Source organism: Plectropomus leopardus, chromosome 10 (assembly GCF_026936395.1).
Source record: "Plectropomus leopardus strain MGB_pleo_1.0 chromosome 10, ASM2693639v1, whole genome shotgun sequence".
In the NCBI taxonomy this organism is placed as follows: domain Eukaryota; kingdom Metazoa; phylum Chordata; class Actinopteri; order Perciformes; family Serranidae; genus Plectropomus; species Plectropomus leopardus.
The window spans coordinates 16,431,943-16,456,086 of NC_142185.1; the positions used below are offsets into that span (position 1 = coordinate 16,431,943).

The window sequence follows — 24,144 nt, forward strand, 5'->3', positions numbered from 1 at the left end:
CCAGGCACTCCCCTCCTCGGATAAATAAAGGACAGTCCATTAATAGTCTCTACAAACGGTTTATTTCCTCGAGTCAGTTGACTGCTGAGCTGGTCTTCAGTGATAGGCCGCTTTTTCATTAATGGTTCATGTCCCTTTACGTGTTACGTAACGATTAAATATCAGACTGAGACAGATGGGTCTTTGTGGAGTTAATACAATGCATGAATGGCAGTAGGCCTGGCTGTTTTTTGTTTGTTTGTTTGTTTGTTTGTTTATTTGTTTGTTTTTTTGTTTGTTTTTTTCATTTTTAATGATTGGTAGACTATTTTAATCGTGGATTTGAGTCAGTGATCATTTTAAGATTTGACCCCGTGATCATAAGGCCTGAGGACAACTTGAAATTTAAGATTATAAAGGTTTAAAAACATACGTGTAAGTTTATTTTTTTTAAAAAAACAGCACATTATGTTAATAAATCATGTAACTATGTCGGTTGATCTATAGTGTCGTATTACTCATCCCTGTTTGGGCACACAGCAGTATCTGTGCCTTTAAGAGCATCTCTGACAGCATCCTCCTCTGTCACGGACGCGCACACATCAGCTCAACATTTGAGAATACAGCTTAGCTTTCTACAAACACACATCCGACTAAAGACACATTATAACATCACGTAATTACATTTATCGCCGTTATTTCTCAACTGGACATTGATGCATTTGCCTCCACGGTCGCCGTAGCGGTCCATCCGATCGTTATTTGCTCCTATTGCCTTCCTCCCCGCATCCAAAGACTGATCTACGCTACAAGATGGCTGAGCTGAATTTGGGGAAGGGGCTGACCGCAGGGAAAGTAGCCAGCAACGTCCAGAAAAAACTAACAAGAGCCCAAGAGAAGGTAAGAGGTGCTCAAAAACTGTTCATGTATGGGGAATTATTATTCAGGCCTGCAAGCCGCGAGGCAGCAGTGCCGCATCCTCCACCAAGGCGCAGTGTCGCATCACGACATCATAATAATAAGGCCAGGGATGCTGTATTTAGGGGATGGGGATGTCCACCTCAAACACATCGTTCCTCTAGTCAATGTCATACAGCGGGCACGTGCATATTGCAGTGACATATACTGTGAGCGTGCTCATGATTTAGCCTATGACTGATGTGTTTCTGGCATTTCAAATCACTATCTCGGTATCTCACGAGTGTTTTTTTCCACACTAATGATGACTACAGAAACATTCTCATATTTTGATAGCACTATGATGATAATTATTGCATATGCTACAATATGTGAAGATGGTAGATACGAGGCCTAGTCTATGCGTTCATGCACCTTCGCGTTGTGCTCAGAATAAATGGCAGGGGGTGCTATTTGACTCTCATGATACATAATGTACAGCAGGGTTAAAGGGAGAAAACAACGGTGCCTCTGTAAACATAGGGCACTATATACTGTATGAATGTATATATGATTTTTTTTAAGGTAAATTATGTACATAATGCATACATGCATTTATGTATGATTTGGCTTATCACTGTTATTTATGTACTTATCATTGGATTTAACAGTATATCTGTTAATGTGTATAAGGCAAATCATAGCTGATCTTGGAATTACAAGAAAATGAGAAATAAAGAAAACATTTGGATGTTCCCATGTGCAGTGTCTTTTGGAGGCACATGTCCCTTCCTCTGTTCTAACTTAGCAAAGGAAGACTCACACACAGAACAAAAAAAGATTCAGACTGACGTCTGGATTTTGAATATCTCTATTTTATATGTTGCGGGACTGTGGAGAAAAAAAGTGCTCATGTGCACATAGTGCAAAAAGTGCAAATATTTCAGTCCATATTGGACTTTCCTCAGTGCAGAATCCAACATGGACTAAAGCGTTTGTATTCTTTGCACTCTGTGCACATTTGCACATATTTGTATGTAAAATAGAGATATTTTTATATTATATTTATATTATATTATAATTTTAAAACTTCACACTCTGTGTGAGTCTTCCTTTGCTACATTGTGATATTATCTGACATTCACACCAGAAAAAGACAGACATTGGGCATTTTTTAAGGCACAGCTCATCACATGCCTACCTTCCTCTGTTCTAGAAATGAACAGAATCAATGTGTTATAATGTGTTTGACTCACAGGTTCTTCAGAAGCTTGGAAAAGCTGACGAGACCAAAGATGTTGCCTTTGAGGAAGGAGTGATCAACTTCAACAAACAATATGTGGGTAACAGTCCAGTGAATAGCACTATTTTGTATGGCAGAGTCATATTTTTAAATTGCCCATTGTTGCATAATTGCAAAACTTAAAATGAGACATAGCTTGCCAGCTTTTTAGTTGCATCTACCTTCTGCAAAATAGAAACTGAATTTTGCGTTAATTCTAACAAGTTTTAATTTGCTGAGAGACTGAAATATGTACTGATTCGACAGGAGTGAATGAGTCTGGTTTGTTTTGTGTTCTAAGCTTCGTGTTTTGTGTTTCACCCCCAGACTGAAGGCAGCAAACTGCAAAGGGACCTTAGGGCATACCTGGAGGCAGTGAAAGGTGAACTACCCACAAGCCTGTATCAAATTTGCACTTGTAGCCAGGGGCGTAACACCAAATTCTGGGCCCTATACATGAGCAGTTTCTGGGAGCCCTCCAAACCTCCTCTCTCAGTGCAGGTGTCTCTCATGCACCTTATGATTTTTTTTCCCCCCCAAAGTCAATTTGCTTTTTTCTCTGTCCTTTTTTTTCTTTTTTTTTTGAAACCCTGATTTCTCCCTCTTAAGAAAAGACAGTGTAGCAGTGTAAATTGGTAATCAAGCGACATAAGCATTCACCCACTCAGCTTTAGCTGCATGTAGAGATGAATTCCGGCACAGGGATGGACTAAACCATTTTGTACCTTTAAGAGAGAGGGGCCTCAGAGAGCTTCTACTATTTATTTAATACAGTCTTGAATATTTCAACAGATTTATTCAGCCAGTTTTAATTTAGTTATGGCACTAATTAATTACAAATAAAAAAGTGCAAACAAAACCATTTTTTTCATTCTAGGCTTTTTGAGGCCCCCCTCCCACTGGGCACCAGGGTTCTACATGTAGTCACACAGTTGTAGATGTCCAGTTACACAGCATAATCTGCAAATATCCACCGATGTACCACTAATGTAGAATATCCATGTTTGTCCGCAGCCATGCACGAGTCCTCCAAGAATGTGCAGGCATGTTTGGCTGACATGTATGAGCCTGATTGGTACGGCAAGAACGAAGTGGATTCCATTGTGGAGGTCAGAGACACTTTTCATGAATGCCTTTAGAGATTGCCTGCATGTGTGAAAGTGTGAGGACAAGCTGGTTTCCATATAGAGGTCAGAACCACTTATTATTCATAATTATATAGTGTTAGTTGAATGAGTGTGTATGTGTGTGTGCTTGGCTCCTGATTCGCAGCAGCTATTATTTCTAGGGTCCGCAGCTGTGTGTGATTGTGTTCTCTTGGCAGAATTGGCAAAATTATACATTAATGTCTCTTGTGAGAGATGTTGAGTAGCTCTTTAGATTTTCCACCGACTTCATTAAGAGTATTACTCTTGAAATTACTTTTGGATTAATGGTTTGTATGTGACAAAACTACAAAAAACGACAGTCTAACTGCAAGAAAATACTGCAATCAGTTGAAAGGCTTTCAGTTGATGCCTAGTTTAAATGCAAGTACATGAGCCAAGACAAAGGCAACAGAGCTACTGGCATTAACTTTAGAGTGTAGAAAAACACACCCAGGAAGCATACAATTGTAACAAAACAAGCACTGCTAGCAAGTTATTTTACTTATCTCTGATTGTGATGGTAATTATGTCTGGTTATGTTCATCCATGCTGCAGGACTGCGATGTGCTGTGGACTGACTACCACCAAAAGCTGGTCGATCATGCTCTCATATCCATGGATACTTACCTGGGCCAGTTCCCTGATATCAAGGTGAGCCATGTGTTCATAAAGACATGGAGCAACCATGACCAAAAATGATAAGCATCCATTGTTTATGCAGTGGTAGCCAGGCTTTTCTTAAGGTCATATGTATAGTATCATCTTACTGAAATGTAATCATGCACTGCCAGAGAACAAGTTTATGTTTGAAAGATAAGTTCTTCTTTGCAGGTGAAGACAATGAGTGACACAAAAACTCCTTATTGTTTCAGGCACGTATAGCCAAGAGGGACAGAAAGCTGGTGGATTACGACAGTGCCAGGCACAACTATGCTACCACACACAAGACCAAGAAAAAAGACGGGGGGATTAAAATTACCAAGGTAAAACACATTTAAAATATTTTGATACAGAAAGCAGTGACACACTGATAGTGATATCATCAATGCACACATAAATATTGTGTTTTATTCGTTGTATTCTCGCTCTCTCCTCCAGCCCTCCTCTTTGTTGGAGAGAGCCACTCCAGGTTGGGCTCAGGGTATCTTGTCTGCACACAATGTTGCCCAAAGCAGTCTCTCCAGGAGCCAGGTACACAATACTTTTACTACACCTCCTACGAAAGTTGCCTTTGCATTTTTACACAGAACCAAACAGCAGTTTTACCATCTAGTGTGTAATTTTAGACAGTGTGCCGGCACCACAGTACCAAAAGAGGCATGATGGGCTTGACATTTAACACAAAAGTGAAAAACGTCACACCTGTCTTGTTCATGATCCTGATCCTGTCCTGCCAGCTGTCCTGTTTATACAGACACATTTTTTGGCACTGTGACTGCCTCCCAGCTCTGTTGAGCTGTGTCCCCTAATTCCACGATCATACCTTCCTGAATGGCAAGGCGGCATAACAGCTCAATATAATTGCCTTGAAAATGCACAGTAAAAGGGACATCTAAAACAATGGTTGCCCACCTGTCAAAGACACATGGGCTGTAACAAGCAGGTCCTCAGTTTGTACTTGTTGCATTTCATTTCTCTTTTTATTCAGTCCATTTGACTGTTAACACGATATTAAATGGCAGTTATCATGGGTGATATGCACCATAGATATGGATTAGTAGGGGCCTGCCACACCTAATGTTAGGTTTTGAAGGTTCTTATCAGTTATATAGCTGTTCTTTCTTATGGCTAGTGTTGTTTTTTCTACCTTAACAGTTTCGACTGCTGTGTCAGGTAGGAAAAACAACATTAGCCATAAAAAAGAACAGCTATATAACGTTATCTGGTAGGCTAAAATGAACCTTTTAGGCTCTTATCAGGCCATGAAAGGAAAATAAAACGAAAAAGCCAGAAAGGGCTTTAATGTGACTTTTTCCAGTGTACAAGAAACTCTGCATATAGGGTGGCAGGGAGTGGTGGGGGTGATCCTGGTGATAAACGGGTGAAACTCAGAACTTTCACACAGGAGACTGGTATTTGAGGCCACGTGAAACCAATATGTATGTCCAACTATGGCCTTTTTGTCACCCTTACTACAAAGTGTTATCTAACAAACTGGTACCAGGCATTCAGTGGGTTGATAACAACCTTCTTAACCTGCCAGTAGGTGCGTCAGGCCCCTAATGAATGCGGCAGGCCCCTAATGACCCATATTTATAACCACAGGTAATGGCCATTTCATGAGATGGGCTGATAACACCCCACTTGAGTGTTTTTTCTGCTGGTGTTCCCTGTTGCCTGCTACTGTTAAATATCTGTCAAAGCAAAATGAAAAATGACAGCAACAGAGCAACTGTAGACAAACCGTGTTGAAGCATAATCATAGGAGGTGTCAGTAGATGTTAGTGCACATATACAGCATGTTATTTACCAACAGTACATTTAACTGACATACATGCTCTAATGCAATGTGTGTGTGTGTGTGTGTGTGTGTGTGTGTGTGTGTGTTTCAGGCAGAGGAAGAGTTGGAGAGAGCCCAGAAGGTTTTTGAGGAAATTAATATTGACTTGCAAGAGGAATTGCCTTCACTCTGGAACAGGTGTGTATGTGTGTGCGAGTGTCCGTGGAAACTGGTTTTCCTGTTGATGGATGGGCGCTGTAATTACATTTTACTTACATCTGTGCTACATTTACCCGCACAGGATGTTAAATTAAGTCAAGCCAGTAATGCAGTCAATACTGCCTCCCCCCCTTTCCCTCTTCTCTGCCCTCTCTAGTCGTGTTGGTTTCTATGTCAGCACCTTCCAGAGTTTGGCTGGTTTCGAGGAGAAGTTTCATAAGGAAATTAGCCGGGTGAGTCTAGTGTATAGGCCTCCATTAACCCTTTAGAAACTGGATTGACATCAGTTTTGTTGTGCTGCTTTGGGAAATCTTTCAAAAGTAATGAAACCCGTGGAACCTGAGAAAATTGGTTAAATTTCTTCTGAAAACCTGGGAGAAAAGGCAATGAGAAACTTGGCAAGAAATCCTTGCAAACTGCAAACTGTAGAAAAAAAAGGTAAAAGATGACAAGAAAATGACTTGAAAATTAGGGGGGTGATTATGAGATTTAAAAAAAAACAAGTAAATATGTCCAGAAAACTATATTTTGAATTCTTATACTTTTATATTTAAAATTATGTTATGTAAATCTCTAAATATATATATTTTATATATATTTTATATATTTTAAAACACCTTTTAGAGTAATTTATTGTTTTTATTTAATTTATTATTTATTTATTCTTTATTGTTTCCTCTTCTTCTTCTTCTTCTTCATCTTCTTCTTCTTCTTCTTTTTTGCTAATCTTCAGGTAATTTTCTTGTAACTTTTTACTAATTTCTTGCTTATAATGGGGCCATTTCTTTTCAAGTTACTCACTGCCATCTTTCCATGTTTTTGAATAAATCTAGCCTGTTTGCTTAGGTTTTAAGGCTTAGTGATGCTGAAGACCAGACAAAACATATTGACACGATGTAACAGTGCCAGTTTCGACTAATTCAGCAAATAAATCTAAAAAAACTGCTATTCCTCACTGTTTTTGAAACTTGATGCAATGCCTGCTATAGTCCATTTATTTTTTTATTTTTAGGACATGAGCTTTTAACTGACTGCAGAGAGATTATCCTCAGCCTTAGCTCCGAATTTGGACACAATGACGCAAACAAGCTGTAGCAGACAGACACACTCTGCAGTACTTGGATAATATTACAGCAGGGAGGAACACAAAACACAGAGTAATTATTTTTATCAAAAAATGTGCATCGATTGTTCCAGAACAGTGTAGGATGATGCTGATGATGTAATTCTGCTGGAGTAATAGCTAACGTTTCTCCATTCCCCCTCTGCAGTTGGATCAGGATTTGTACGACATCTTGGAGAAATTGGAGCGATCAGACACAACCAGGTTAGTGAGCAACGATGTGTCATGTAAACTCTGTCACAGCAAGGCTTTTTCCTGCAGAGTGACTTATTATAGCTTGTGTAGATTATTAATCCAAAGAAAGATTTACTGCCTGGCTTTATTCTTTTAATGTCAGAGATTTTGATTCTGAAGACATTCACAGAATTAAGACCCAATATATCCATTAAGCGTGTAGGCATCTGTCAAAATCTATTAAATAAAGCAATACAATGCAACACAACTTCATAGGTTTGAGTTAAAGATCTAAGACTTTTTTATGCACACAAAAGATGTATTTCTCTCAAGCTCTGGTCTTAATTTTGTTAAGATCTGTGTTAGTGAGCATTTTTCCTTTTCAAAGATGATCAAACCACATGACAGGTGTTGCATATTGAGATGCCAATTAAACAGCATTGTTAATACACGGGTGTGCCGTGGGATGGTCACAATAAAAGGCCACTCTGAAATGTGCAGTTCAATCACACAACACTATGACACAGATATTTTGTTCTGAGAGAGCAGGACTGTCCACCACAGCTGTTGCCTGCCAACTGAATGTTAGTTTCACGACTATAAGCCCTCTCCAAAGTCATTTCCCTATCATTTACCAGTATGTCCAACCATCCTCACAACTTCACAAATTAGTTGTGACGACAAACTGCTGTCAGGTCAAGATCCCGGTGAGGGTGATGAGCATGCAGATGAGCTTCCCTGAGACAGTTTCTGTTTGTGCAGAAATGATTTGCTTATGCAAACCAATTGTTGTACCAGCTGTTCAGATGGCTGGCCTTAATTAACCTTAGTCTGCAGTTGGATGTACTGCAAAATTAAATGAAACGATAGATGAGAAGATACTGAAAAAAACATTTAGCTCATGGACAAAAGATCTGGTGGACATTCCTGCAGTCAGCATGGCAGTGGCAGTCTCACTCAGTACTAGTCTGTGGCATTGTGTTGTGAAGTCAAACGGCAGATTTTAGAGTTGCCTTTAATTATGACTATTCCATGGCTACCTGTGTAGTAATGAGGCTGTTTAATCAGCATCCTGAGATGCAACACCTGTCAGGTGCTATTGATTATTTTAGAAAAGAAGAAGTGCTCACTAACACAGATTTGAAAAAAGTTGTGGCCAAAATATGAGTGAAATATATCTACTGAGTGTTTAAAAAGTCTTTAACTTATACTCGTTAAAAATGTGAGCAGAAAGAAAAGTGTGGAGTTTAATTTGTTTTGTTCAATATAGATGAACACCAACAAGTGGCAGTGTTCAGTATGTAAAAGTAGTTTTTACTAAGTATTTTGTTAATATTCCACTCAGGTTTTTTGCGATTCTAAAAATACCATGTTGTCTAACTAAAAGACAGCTGTTTGTTTGAAATGGCTTTATAACACAGAGCCTCATCAGTTAATCGCTGTGGTTCCTCTTAACCAGCAAAGAAAATACTTGCTATGCTTTGACTCATGGCACCTTCTAGACTTGTGCGAAAATAAATGTGTTTTGAAATGTTTGCAAATATTTAAGAGCTTGAACTTGAGAGCACGTAATTCATTACACCTGATGGATGGAGTGTGCTGCATCAGAATTTAAAATAGCAGAAAATTAAGTGGTTAGGTTTTTTTTCAACAAACTCATTTATTTTCCCTATGAGCTCGGTGTATGCCAAGAAAACAAACGCTACTTATGAAAATCACTTGAAGCTACAGGAATAGACAAACAAACTCACACTGTATTAACCTGAAGCCACCCCTGAACCCCCCTTTCAGAAAGACAGGTGTCAGCGGCGCCTCATCATCAGGAACAAATAGGAGGTAACCGGCAGCAACTGTGGTAACCATGGTGACACAACTCTTGTCTGTCTGTCCAACTGCACACTGTCCGTCCACCTGTCTATCTGTCAGTCAGTCTGCAGGCTTGGGAGATTTAAAGGAGAGTTTGATTGTGCAAGTGACTTCACAGACGCACTGATGAGAGAGCTTTGCTCCCAGAGCTGCAGATATATAAGAGTTGAGCAAACTGGCATGGCTAACGCTGCACCAGGCAAGACTGTTTCGTAACACTACAACCCAAAACCCAGGGCCTAAGTAAGGTGATGTACATGGCTGCATGAATCCATTAGAGGACTGTGGTGGACATTTTTGTAATAAAGGCTCACAAACACACTTGTAGTGACTAGATATAAGTACAAATGTAGCAATAATCCACTTTATCCATTTACTTTATTTATTATACATTAAGAAGTGATTTACCTTACAAGTGACAAGATCTAACCCTTAACCTTACCCAAATCTTTACCTATACTGGCTCTCTTTAAATCTAATATTGGTCCATTGATCCAATAACTTTGGACTGATGGTGGTGAGTCACATGACTGTACCAGCCAAAGCTATACCTACTTGGTCTCCTGACTCACTGCTAGCCACACAGCATCTCTCATGTGGGGTTAGTTTGTATTTTTCATTACCAACATTATATAATATCAGCTGGTTAAACACAGCAACAATCAATATCTCCTCCACATACTACTTTGCTGTTGGTTGAGGCTGTAACTTTATTGGTCAAAGTTTACCAAAGTTGTACACAATGTGAAAATGCAAATTTGCTTTGCCTCCGCAAGCAAATGTTTTATTTGCTCCTCTACTCGCACTGAGTACAAGTGAACATTAGGCGATATTGACCAAAGTTAATTCTGCTCATGCGAGAGCATGCCCTAAGCCTGGAGCTTTTGGGGCTCCAGTTGGATTTTGCCTTTTGCTGCCATTTGAAGCCTCCAATGTGAGCAATAAATTGCAGGTTCTCCAACTCTTAAAATATCCATAGATCTGGGGCTGCTTTTCTCAGCTTTAGAACATGTTTTCTATGAAGGCGAATGTCTCTGTCACTGCTCGCTTGAGAGGATTAACTGGAGGCGCACACAAAGCCTGCTTGCATGGGATGGCGGGAGGAAAAGGAGAGGAATGGAGTAAAAAGGGAGACTCACTTTTCTTGCATGAAAGCTCTTGCAACAATAACTTCTGCTTGGACACTTGTAGAGCATGCCTTGTAACTTCTCACACAGTTAGCTTTTAGCTTCACTTTTTAACCTTTGCTTGACCTTTCTCAACATTTGCCATTCTTGTTGCTGTCTCTGTAATCTGTTTGTATTCTCTGTTGTGCCCTCCATCTGTCCCTCTCTCATTCACTCAGTGTGAGTGGAAAAGAAGCATCTAATCACACTCTCAGGCCAGGAGGGCCACCCCCAATCCCCAAATCTCCATCCAAGGTAAACACAGACAATCTTTATCTCTTTCACACATAGACACATAGACACACACACAGAGGCTGTCTCCTTGTTCAGAGTCATGTCTGAATTATGCGTCCACACAGGTGTGACTAATAACAATACTGATGGCCTCACTTAATGTAGGAGGAACCATCGTTAATGTAATCAGTTTCACCTGTGCTCACTTGAAATGTCTGCCTGAGAAAAATAAGTTTATTTTGTGTCATTTTGAGTTACAGTATGTCTTATTTGAATATAATTTGGACACATCTGTAAAACAAATTAAGTTTTAAAAAATATATATACAAAAAGCATATTTCTAATTTAAATTCCAGCCTAGAATTTATATTCACTTGGCTTGTGGCACAAGCATCCCCATTATTCTTTCTCTCTATTTTAGCTAAGGCCTGCAGTGCCTCCTCCACCTAAGGTGACCCCATCGAGGGAAATGAAGACAGAGAACATCATCGGCCTGTTCGATGCTGCAGCTACTCCTGATATCAGCGTCACTTCCCCTACAGAGGTTAGTGAGCCGCTGCTGTGGACGATCAGCCATAGCCCTTTAACTTCCCACTGCTCTGCGCAGGTCAGAGTCTGGCCTGCCCATCCTACTTTTCTATTCTATTCTATTCTATTCTATTCTATTCTATTCTATTCTATTCTATTCTATTCTGCCTTGCTGTCTCTGTCCTGTTCCTTGACCCTCTATCATGCCAAGTTAGCCAACAAGCCCTCCTATTGCTGTTGTTATCAGTTTGACAGTCCAGCAGTGAGCAACCTGTTGGACATGGACCTGGACTCTTTCAGTGCTGCAACCAAAGCCTCAGCGGTCACACAGGTGGATGATTCACAGCATGAACATATAGATCGTAGAGACACTCTCCTGCAAGAAATGCCAAGCTTCACAAGAGATTTTATATTTTATTCAGGAAGGGTTTAATTCATTTCACAATATTAATTTGGAGACATGGAGTCTTGTTTCACTGCAACATGTTTTAGTTCAACAGGTGATTCAGCCAACAGTATTTACAGTTGCCAGTGTAGTTTTTAGACTTAAAATAAAACCTTGATAAGTCTGAATAAAAAATGAAATCACTTGAAAAGCTCGGCATGGTTTGAGGCGTTAGCTGCTCTGCTTCTTTCCAATTTATCAAAGGAGAGATGGATGATGGCATGATGATCTGTTAAAACCTGCTTTTAGTGACCACTTCTTTCTGCTTCAGCACTATCCACAGATCACATGGCATGAAGACTAAGCCCTGCTCTGCTCTTAACTTCTTTCTCGTCAAAACTGTTTAGCATAATTTACTTTCAGATACTGGAACCCAGCCAACAATTGTATGTCAGGCCCATGTGAGTATTGGATGGGCAGAAAAAATGGACCCTATATGGGATTGTTCAGGGTTTGACAATAGGCCCATGCTAATTTCCCAGATGGATACTTGGTACCTGCTTGGTACCCAGGTAGCCCAAGCATAACCCATCTGGGGCCAGTTTGGGTAAACCTACCTATGCAGGCAATTTGCTCGGGGCTGTTATGGAACCCATGGACAGTCCCATGTAGGGCCCATTTGTCAGCCCACTTACTACCAATATGGACCCTACATACAAAAGTACAGCTCGAGTTATTTCACTCATTCAGCTGTCGTTTGATTTAGGTCTGCTACCCAGCGTCAGTATAGCATTCTTATACCTGATAGACGAATGGCATGTAGCCTGCTGTAAGCCTCAACCCAACTAGCAGAGCCTGGCAAACTGGTTCTGATACAACAGAAAATGTAGTGAAAGATTACATAGTTCCAATTTTTTATGGTTGTGATTTTTCAGACAGTAATAAAGTGAATCATGGGAGCTATTAGACAATCTACAGCATTACAACATAAACATAGACAGTCTGTCTGTTAGACCTGACTCATCTCAGGTGTTTATGATCATAGAACCTGGGAATTACAACACTGTCAGTAATAATGTCCAATGTTCAACCTATCCTAATACAATGGTTCGTAGGATATCTAATGAATAAGTACTCCACTAAGACGATACTTGCTTGACGTAAACCTAAAAAGGTTGGCTTTAGGCAACTAAGTTACTTTGATTAAGCTTAGGAATGAGACATGGTTGGGTGTTACAGGTTTAAGCAAGTAAAGTTAGGTTGGGGAAAGGAACATGATGAAAAGGTACCTTAAAATAACATTAAGTTCTATTGGTTTTACAAGGTTCAAAGCACCTATCCCTTGGAGAAAGTCCTTTGGGAAAGTCCTTTGTTTTGAGACCCATCCACTGCTCCAACCTACCTCCATATGCGGACTACTTCCTCCTTTATTCCCATCAGCACATTGGTCACAGCCTAACTGATTGTGTGGGTTATACAAGATTTGGCTCAGGATCACGTGGATTATATATGAATTATGATGCATTACATTTCATAGATAAATGTGCATGAGAACACCCTGCATTGTTACAGTAATATAGTTATTTAGCTGGCTTGGAGTTCATAAAATAAATTTTTAAAATCCCTTAATGTACAACATTTAGGGTTCTTTTTCCAAACTACAAATCTAATGACTAATTCTGCTGATATGTAGTTCACATGGTAGTGAACAGGACAAATAAAATACAGACAGATAAACTCCCCACCATGACATAGCTTTCTTCTTTCCCCACTCTTTTAGCTTGTTGGCCTCTTTTACTGGCATGAACTGTATGATTCAGCTTTTAGCAATGAAAGAAAAAAAGAAAAGTCCAGATTACCGTATTGTATGGTACCTGGCCAGCACAGAAGGCAGACAAAGTTCGCAGATATAGTTGGCAGACAAAGTCAACAAAGTTTGTAGACCAAGTTGATAGACAACGTTAGCAAACAAAGTAGCCAACAAAGTTGCTAGACAAGGTTAGCAAACAAAGTTCGCTGACAAAGTTAGCAAAAAAAGGAGGCCAACAACATTTACAGACAAAGCAGGCAGACAAAGTTAGCAACTATCTGGCAAGCAAAAATCTCTTGACAAAAAAGAGACTGAATATTGGATTGGCAAGAGACACAATTCCAAAGGAATGCTAACACTTCTTATCATTATTATGAATCCATAGACTAGGCCTACATAGAGTTCAGTCAGTACTTAAAATGTTGATAATTCACTGCAGTCCTGTCACAGATTTAATCTTAGATTATCTGGAGCTCTGGGACAACTTCTTTAGTACAGGTGAACGTCTAGAAAGAATTTTGAAACTCAAAAATCTGAGCCCCCCAAATCTTTTTTTTTCTTTGTGTATATATATCTGTCAATAGTTGCCATTTGCCTCATTTCAGGAATTTTACTGTTGGCGACATCATTTGTGTCAAAATACTCTGAATGACATTATTTGACTGATTGCAAGATTAAAGTAGACACCTTTCTCCTACATTCTACTCACTCTGTGGGTAACCTTGTGCAGTAAACATATGACGGTAGCCACCTCTGCAGATTTACATCATTTAGTTCCTCAGACTTCACCTGCCTTGTTCTGCTAGAGATCAATGCTATGGGCTTGTAGGTTTAGAGCATGGGACCTGCACTGGAAATGTCCTATTGAATGCTTTGGGAATATCCAAGACCTTTGTGAAGAGTTAAGTCCTGTCTTTACATTCTGTTGCTCCCTCTCTTTTCCACAGCCTGCAAACTGGGACTCATGGGTAAGCATATCATCCTCATCTTCAAACATTGTTTTTAATGTGCAAAAAATTAATAAATAGAAATAATAAATAAATCACTATGATCATCATCTCCATCACCACATTCTTATTTATGTTCATAGTAACCATCAATTCATTTGCTGTAACTTCCATTTACTTGTCATTTAGCCATTATACAAGCCCCACTCTCATTGTGCTTGCTGCTACGTAACACATGCAGGAAATGCTGGGAAGGGACTTCTATAATGGTCATTACTGCATATTAACAAGCTTTTCCATATTTGGATCTCTTTCATTTGTCCGTCCCAAATCTGTTTGTGCGTTGTCTTTGTGTCTGCAGTGCTTGATGTGATAACACTAAATGCTGAAGAGATTGTTGTACAGCACAGATATAACTTGGGAATGAGCGTGGGTCAATTAAGTTTCAATTTGAAATTTTACACTGTTATACATATATATATATATATATATATATATAGATAGATGCATATAGTATATAGATGCAGGATCCACAGTATACTGATGATATACTGTAGACCTAAAACCTATAGGTCCTATAGGATTGATTAAGACACCACCGACAAACTGACACACTCTCTGAGGGTGAATTTAATCATGAATTAAGAATAACATATTTGTGGAATAATTTGTAACTGAATCAACCTCATTTCTTTCTGTTTCCCCGTGTATCCCTGTATGTTCACATGTTGCACTGACAGATCATGTTATAGACTTTACATGTTGGCTACATGCTCCATGTGACACACAGGGAACAGTTTTGTTTCTGAAAGTTGAGTGAAGTTGCTCAGGTTTTCAGTGGATTGTTTCATGGAAAAATGGCACTGGTAAACTAATGGGAGCTAGTGGGCAACTTCACAAAGCCTTTCTTGCAACTTGGCATACCGACCATAAACTAACCTTTTTGTTCATCCCTATCACTGTAAGAGAGACGTGTCTCAACAATCATACAGCTCTGCTGTATTAGAGCTTGAGGCAAAGCAGTGATAGCTCAGAAAGGAACAACACTTCTGCTCTTACAAAGCTTTCCTCCTCTTCCTCCATCTGAACATAGCCGTGGGAATATAAACCATGCTTGCAAACTACATGCAGAAGATCCGACATCTATTTTCCGATGGGAAAAGGCTGACAGTTTTTGCGTTTCTGCCTTCTGCTGCCACCCTTCCTTATCTTCATCTGTCTTTTTATTTAATCTGAACCTTCTCTGTAAAGGTTTATCTTTCTGCATCAATTTTCTTGGGTCTTATGATGATGATGATGGTGATGGTGATGATGATGACTTGCTGCTGAACTTCTCCCATCGATATCCATGGCATCTTTCATGGCCCTGTTTTTGTTTATATGTTGCAAAACTTCCATTTTCCCTTGAAATATTACAAATAAGTTCAGTCTAAAAAAATGCTTCCCTTAAAAGGCCATTCTTGTAGTTTTGCAGGTTTTAGCCCATTAAGTAGTCAAGCATTTTAACAGAATGGACAAAAGGAGCAGACTGGTATACATTGCTATCCCTATAGACATGCAGATTGTGTGGCTAAAGTTGTGGGATGATGGAATATGGTTAGCAAAATGTATAGCAAAAACAATTTTGTTAATGGGCTAAAACATGCAAAATCACCTGTATGGTAAATGTAAACTCCCCTCAATTCTGAATTCCTTCCCTGCCATTCTGATACTACAACCCTTGTACACCCATTTCGTACCCATTTATTATATCTATCTATTGCCTAATCCTTTGTCCATCAAAATATTTTAATTTGCTCCTCCAACTATTTTGTTTATACTCCAAATGCCCTGAAAAAATCTTTACTCTCCTAGAAGGCTGTTACTAATTCTCAAACATTTTGCCCATTAAAATTCTGAACCCTTGAATCTGCCTTTAAATAGCCCTTCAACCTTGCCTTTCTTTTTGTCCCTTAACGTTTCCTCAACCATTTGATTTATAAACCCCTTTTACCTCTAAGGTTAAATATCTCTTTTGACCTCTGACTCCTTGAAACCTGACCCTTGCCCCTCAGCATGAGGACAGTGGTGACCAGGAAGAGGAACCCAAGCAGCACTATGACCCTGTGGCTGCTGCTGCAGATGCCTGGGGGGATGATGGTTCGCAGCCTATCCGCTATGATCCCATAGCAGCTGCCACAGAGGGCTGGGGGGATGATGGAACCCTACCAGTTCGCTATGACCCTGTGGCTCCAGCTCAGGAGGGAGGGGGGGATGATGAGAGCCAGCAGGTTCATTACGATCCGGTTGCTCAAGCCCAGGAGGGCTGGGGCGATGATGGGGACCAGCCGGTCACAGAGGTGCCCGCCCCAGACGTGCCCACTCCAGAGGATGAAACACCTGCAGTTGGGGCTCCAGCTGATGCTGCTGAGGAAGGACCCACAGCAGCTGCTGCTACATTGGATGATGAAGAGGGTCAGGTAACCGAGGAGAGAAAAAAAATGGAGAGATGCATCTGGACGAAAATGGTGGATGCATCGATTTTTGAGGAGCAGATTTGAGCATGGTGTGCTGGAAAAAAACATGATAGAGAGATAAAATGTAAATGATGAAGGGTGGAAAGACGGTGAAATCTTGGAAAGATTTAGGATGCATCTGGACCAGCAGCGTGGATGCATCAACTGTGACACACAGGGCAAGTTGGAATTAATTGCTGAGGGAAAGAGAGGAGTATAGACATCTGCTTCTCAATACATACAACTAATCCCAGTCACTGCTAATCACAAATCCACGCACGTAGTACATGTGGAAAAGTTTTACCTAAATGGCAACTGTGCATCAGTATCAGAGCTTACTGTCAATTCAACATACATGCTTTTATTAGCCATAACTTTGCTGTGTAGGCTGAGTGGCTTGTCCTTTTGTCTGTTTTTGTCTGTCTGTTCTTTCTTTCATCCTTAACCTCCTCCTTATTTCAATCTTTCATCTGACTCATTGTCTAACCCCTCGCTGTTTTCCTTTATTTCTGTCTGCTCCCAGGGTGAGTCTGCAGCAGCTGCTGCAGCACCAGAGGAACAAGCACCAACAGAGGAGGTACGTGCAAAAGGAACTATACTATAACATACAACACAAGACACTGATGCTGCAGTTTTTACTGACATATTTGTAAACTATGTTTACTTTTATTTCTGTTTCAACTATGTTGTTTTTTAAAATTATTTTCTTTCTTTCTTTTCTGTTGTTCGAAACAAAGAAAAACTGCTATAATGTGCTTCTTACTGCAAAATGACAGATATCAATGTAATGCAATATTTCCATGTTATTCAGAAAATTGTTTTACATACATACATACAAGGTACATATATACATATATATATATATATATGAATCTGAAGTTTGAGGATATAGAATTAAAATGGGAATACATAGAATAATAGAATATATAGAACCAACAAAATTTGACTACATGAAATGAAACTTAAATATATAGCATAAAAGTTTAAAAGTTTAATTCCGTATATTCAAACTCTCATTTTATATAATCAAATTTCATTATGAATATTCATATATATACAGCACTGTGCTAAAGTCTTAGACCAAATTAAACTTTTATTCTAGCAAGTTTATAATTGTCATGATCCTGTGTTTTTGTTTGTTATTTTGTGGACTTTGCTTTAGGTTTTACTGTATGTTTTTCCTGTTTCATCTGTTTAGTTTATATCCTGTTTGACATTGAAAGTCAAGCTCCGCATGTGTTGTCTGATTTTACTTCCTATATTTGTGTTTTCTTGCCTTAATGTTTTGCTGATTAATTTCACTTGTCCCTCCCCCACTAGCTGTATAGTCCTCTCACCTGTCCTCACTTTTCCTTATGGTTTTCCTGTGTCCTTAGTTCTTCCTGCCTTTGCCTGTTTCCCACCTGTTTTCTGTCACACCTGTCTTTAATCAGAGTGATTTGTCCATTCCTGATCCCAGAGTCTTCCCTGCACACCTGTTCTGTTTTAATCTTGTTTGCTCCACTCATGAGTTCCCTGCCACACCCTTGTTGTTAGTTCATCCCTGTGTTTCCCTCCTTTTATCCATGTCCACCTACCCCAGCTGTGTCTCATTCTTGTGATTAGTTCCCTGCATATACACACCTGTGTTTTCCTTTGTTCCTTGTCAGTTTGTCTGTTGGCATCACTCTGTTTGCTACTGCTGTCCTCACCTTTGTGTTGTTCTTTTGAATACTTGTTTTGTCTGTACTTTGAGTTGCATGGCCAGCTTGTTTTTGGATATTTCTACATCAGCATTAAAGTTTGCTTTTCATTTGAACTACCCGTCCAGCTTTTGTTCTGCATATGGTTCCACATCCTACCTGACAATAATGATAATATTCCTCAGCAGTCTCTTTACTGAAATACAACCAGAACGTACAGAAATATGCAAACAGTATTAAATACCTCCATTTATTGTACGTGTTTACATATACTCTGTATGCTTTGTTTCTATCTTAATAAAGAGACAGAGAAGTATGTATATATTCTCATTACAACTCTGCTAAAACAACAACTCTATAGTGGCCTAAGACTTGCACAGTACTGTATTATCCACATTGTTGATTTAACATTTTGTGATTATGTTTTAGGTGACATTTAGCTCTTCTCATTTATTAAAATAATAACATAATGTATGTCCATAACATGTAATATTACATGTCAATACAATATCACATTAAATTTCAAACACATAAATTATTGTATGCAGTTTTCAGTACAACATGACTTCAACATTTCCTAAAATTAAGTATCTTTTTTCTTTGATAGGGAAATGTCTAGTTTGAAATTTTACTTTTCCACTGGCATTTTTTTTCTAATTGTGTTTTTAGAAATTAAGACTTTCAGGGCTAATTTTTTTGTCTTTTGTAAAGATATAAAAGCTTTTCATTGTACACTACAAGCTGGTAAAAGAAGCCTCTTCTTTTTATAGACACCTGAAGTAGCAGCAGACTCAACAGAAGTATCATCACAGCCCGCAGACATGCCACCTGGCTTTTTATTCAAGGTAAAACAGGATACAGGATTTTTTGAAAATTGCAAAAAGCTGAGCATATTCTTAATATATCTTTTGTTTGTATGGAGATCACTCATGGTTTATGTCATATAGGTCCAGGTGATGCATGATTATGCTGCCAATGACACAGACGAACTGGAGATGAAGGCTGGTGATGTGGTGCTGGTAGTCACTTTTGACAACCCTGACGAACAGGTATACATAAACACACACACAGAGCTACGCACTGTGATGTCACAGTGTCAGTGAGGTGCATATGTATTAATTTTCATGTCTGTGTTTTTAGGACGATGGCTGGCTGATGGGATTGAAGCAGGATGACTGGCAGCAGAACAAAGAAAATGCCACTAAAGGAGTATTCCCTGAAAACTTCACTCAGAGGCTGTGAGAGAGGGGGACAGGGCTTCATTCCAGCTTCCTTCTTCATGTCTCTTCCTCTTGCCTCAATCCTTCCTTCCCTCCCTTGCCCTGATACTGTATCTTTACTAGGACTTTGGCCATAGAAGCAGAGCTGTCACAGCCCTGGCTGAAATCATGCATTTCTAAGGTCTGCTACACTGTGCTAAAAGTGGATCTTGGCATTTTTGTGGATTTCTGCCAATATTTACAATTAGAGATGTAGCCATTTCACAGGTCCCACTCTTTGCTCTTTTGCTGCACTATTGTTGCTACTCAATACTGAAGGAATTGATTGCAGAATCCTGATCATCCAGGATAGATGCAGGGATGGGTGCCTTTGCAATGGCTACTGCTACAGATGCATTATAACATCTTAGTCATTTCTCATCATTAACTCTCCAAGGCATATTCTACCACCATTACACAGAAAGTGTCTTTTAAGATGTGCGTTTGTTCATTTGATACTGAGAGAGACTGAGAGAAAACAGTGCAGGATTGTTAAGACAATGCCAAGTGTAGCAGAGTATCCCATCCACACATCCAAACCCTAAAATCTCTTTTATGAAGGACAGGGTATAATACACTCTGAAAAAGCAAGACCAATTCCTGGCAGACAACTTCACCCGAGTCAAATTGCAAAAACACCTTTGAACATAAAAGGTGCAGAATCAGCACCTAACCAGCCAAACAGCACAAAACGAGGGTTACGATAATGTAACCCTAGTTCTATTAGCACAGACGGAACCCTCTACTGGCTGTAAATTTGCGATCTTAGGATAGCCATCCTACACCCTCCTCAGCCAGTAGCGTAGGAGTGACAGGACCCCTGGGTGGATGGCTAATAGAACTTGGGTTACAATATTGTAACCTTCTTTCTATCTCACACAGGCTCCACCCTCTACTGGATTCTATGGGCACAGTGGGTGTAGCCTGATAAATGAATGTCCTGTCGCAACATCACATTGACCCAACCACACTGATCCTAACTCACCTAGGCTGCTGCACTGGAGAGGTTGGGGGCCTCAGCCAACCCAGAACATATGCAACCAAACTAGGTGAAGCCATGGCCTAACTTTGCAAGGGTCGAATAACAAGCAACAGACACCCTGCACACCACATTTACCAGGTCATCAAGGAGCTCCAAAAAAATAAATGTATCATGCCTAGGAGGGTCAGGTGCAAATTAGTAGCACTTCTGCTGAAGAGAAAAACCATGTTTTACAGCATTGCATGCCATCGTACTGTGGGCTTCACACATTTTTGGGTAGGCATGTTGATGATGATTGTGATTTTAGAAGAGTATTACCCATGACGTCCAGTAGAGGGCAGAGCTTGCGTGAGATAGAACAAATTAGAAATCTCATCCACACTAATGTTGCTGAAGCAGAACTTCGTCTTCTCATGCTCAAGTTGGTTGTTTAAACAAATGTGCGTTTTTGGCAATAGTCTGTTTTAGCCACATGTGTAGCCATCAAGTGTCATTTTTTTATGGGCATGCAGGTTTCTTCACCTGTGCCTAAAAGGTTATTTTGGTGGCTGGCTGCAAATCTGACAATATCTAAGTGGAGGCATAGCAGGGGTTTGTTAGTAAGGATAAATTAGTAAACTTTGGTGCCAGTATTTTCTATGTACTGATCCACTGATTAGTCCTGAGGTTCTTCTTTGACAAATTCAGCCCATTTTTTATTCCTACTTTAATTATCTCCCTGTAAAACATTGAAACATGGGGGCCCTAGTTGTCGTATTAGTTTAGATTCAATGGTGGTTTGAGTGGTATGAACCTTTTGTTAAAAATCCAAATTAATGCATATGCACTCAATTGGTCATCTGACCCCAACCTAGTTAAAAGATAGCAGGTATTCAGTATAAAAAATGTTTTAAAAAATCCAAACTGAAATATTGATCATAGAATCCTATAGAGAAGAAAAACATGACTGTTTTCATCTTCGACAGTCATGTTTTTTTTTTATTCCTTGTTGTTTCAATTTGTGTGAAGTTGTGTGGAGTGGGCATGTAAAAAAAGAAAAACTTTTTTATTTCACAAAGGATTCCAAATATGCATTATCTTGGCTTGCTAAAAAGGCAAGCCACCAAACGACAACAATGAGATGCTGCTACTGGTAGTATAATAGTTAGTCAGACATGGTTCCATCCTAATGCTAATCAAATATATAATAACTGAGCCAGCCTCATTTGTTTTTGAAAAATGTGCCGAACACAATTCCTTCCATTTGCATAGAGACGACTGACTCAAATGCAGATGATTCAGAATATGCACCAGAGCAACTTCTTTTATTTTTGTATGCTGCCAAGCAATGATTACATATAGCCTAATGTATAACTATGTCAACATAATTGCCAACTTACCGTAGGATGTTATGGAGTGTTTTGTACTTCTGTCAGGTTTACTGCTCTCAACATAGCCGCTTACTGTAGGTAGTTCAGACTATCTCACATTCATTCAGTCATTAACACAGAAGAGATTCACATTTCTCATGATGTTATTAACATGTAATAAGTGTGCGAGAAAATGGTTGTGTGCGACTGTGTGTGTGTTTATGGGTTGTTTGAAAACATAAATTCTTTATCTATAGGCTATTGTTATTGGACGATATCACCACCACCTACCAGGGGATGAAGTCGTTCGTTTACAGGAAGTTTTTTCCGACTGGACAAAGACAACTCAAACGTATTTGGGTCTTTTTCCACTGGCTGGTATTATGGTTTCAGGTGTTATTGTGCATTTGTTGTGTATAAGTGTAATTTTGCCAAGCTGTGATGACAGATACATATTCTATAAAGACATTCATATCTGTATGTGAGTTACTGTGAGCATGCTGACTTCCCATGTGTTGTTGTGTGAACACCCTTAATTTAAGACAATGATACTTGGGTCACTTTTGAGGCAGATGAAACAGGCAACTTGTTATTTATTTATTTATTTTTATTATATTTATTCTGTTAATCTTAGTAAGGGGGATGGTGTACAGTTATATATTTTGTTTTTCCACCATTCCCTCTCAAACCAGTCCTGATTATAATTGCTGGTTGTCCGTCAGCTTTGCCTCAAAATGTTGCCATGGTATCGTAGTCCAAACAGACTTAAACATGATTACACGGAGACAGGACACATAGAGGAAAAGTCCAAACCACCAGACTCAGGTGGACAGATTTTTGTAATGTTTTCAGTATTTTAACCACTTGAGATATGCATGATTTTTTTCATATGTATTTTTAAAAGAAAGCCTCACATCTGAGAACATCACTTGCACATTTTCGTAAACCAACCGCTTTCATATTTTTTATTTTTTAAACACTCGTTGAGTGTTACACCTGAGTCTGTTTCTCTATTTGTCTATATGGATGATGATGTCTCCTGTGATGCGCTATGGGATACAACAAAAAGGTTTTTCCTCTACCTAACTGACCAATAATAATAAAGATTACGTAGACTCTACCTTTGTTTATTGATCTTTTGTGGTTGATGTGAGTAGTCTGCTTTGATTTTTGAAAAACAAAGTGTCTTTTTTATGTGGATGTGTTTATTTGTGGATTTTTGATGCTTTCTCTGCAAATACTGAAGTATCCAGCAGGGTGTGCTGTATTCAAGGGCAAGCTCTCCATCCTGTAAAAAAAATGAAAAAGGCATTCAAGCATCATGAGGAGGATAGAGGAGCCGTTGCTGTGTGCAGCTGTCCTTGGTACTGAAACCAACCAGCAGCCCACCCTGTAACCACAGCCACTCACGCTGCATTGTTCCAGCTGTTAAGATGCATCACCATTTACAGTATTCACTAGCTTTTACAACTGCTAAAGTATCAATATGTTATAGATGATTATCAGCCTTTGTTTTTAACCTAAATGCAAGCCCTCATTAGTATTTCTGAGTAAAAAAACGCAAAGGCCTCGATATCAGAACAAGCACAATGCAAATAAAGGCGCAACACCCGGGGTGAAAACAATAGTTCTTTCATTCATTTGTCAATTTTGAGATTTTGGACTATTTTGTTTCCATGACATTTCTTATTTCAGATTAATGCAAAGAGAACATCAAAACTACACAGTAGGGTGTTTATTTTAGATTAGATTTGTTTTCTGGAATGTCATGCAAAATGTGTTCATTGAATTGGATAATGCATAATTTGCATATTTAAAAAAATTTAGAAACTTGATTAAAAATAAAAATATTTTCTTACTATAGGTAATCAACGGGGAGAGTTTCATGTGTGTATCAGTTCGTTAAAAATTTCAACCTATACACATGTTGTGTTTTAAAAATGTATGAAATTTTACTATACATATCTTTAAAGGCCATTTTCTCAAAATGAGTGTTTTTTGGCAGATTCGAAACCAGAAATCTCCACTTCCATAGCAATTCCATACACCAAACAGTTTTATTCCCATCTGTTTTCAGACGGTCATAGCAGAGGGGTTTGTTCATATATATATTTCTTATCCTGATATATAGAACACTTAATTCCTAAAAATATGGCAAAAAAATGTTTGTTTTTTTTAT

General features: G+C 39.1%; 1 protein-coding gene across 5 annotated transcripts; it reads left to right on the forward strand.

Moving 5' to 3' along the window:
• The first annotated feature begins 451 nt into the window (after positions 1-451).
• bin1a (bridging integrator 1a) lies at positions 452-23,085 on the forward strand. Of its 5 annotated transcripts, XM_042495207.2 has the most exons (20): positions 452-879; positions 2,135-2,215; positions 2,486-2,540; positions 3,173-3,267; positions 3,862-3,957; positions 4,179-4,289; positions 4,405-4,497; positions 5,859-5,944; positions 6,123-6,198; positions 7,237-7,292; positions 9,054-9,098; positions 10,474-10,549; positions 10,950-11,072; positions 11,304-11,387; positions 14,199-14,219; positions 16,253-16,657; positions 17,217-17,270; positions 19,146-19,220; positions 19,323-19,424; positions 19,516-23,085. In XM_042495207.2, exons 1-20 carry the CDS (start codon positions 793-795, stop codon positions 19,615-19,617), a joined length of 1,923 nt encoding a protein of 640 aa, XP_042351141.1. In that variant the 5' UTR covers positions 452-792; the 3' UTR covers positions 19,618-23,085. The 5 variants fall into 5 exon arrangements, with proteins under 5 accessions (XP_042351141.1, XP_087939268.1, XP_042351145.1 ...); XM_088083142.1 differs by lacking the exon at positions 9,054-9,098; XM_042495211.2 differs by lacking the exon at positions 16,253-16,657 and having other exon boundaries at positions 454-879.
• The last annotated feature ends 1,059 nt before the right edge of the window (positions 23,086-24,144 follow it).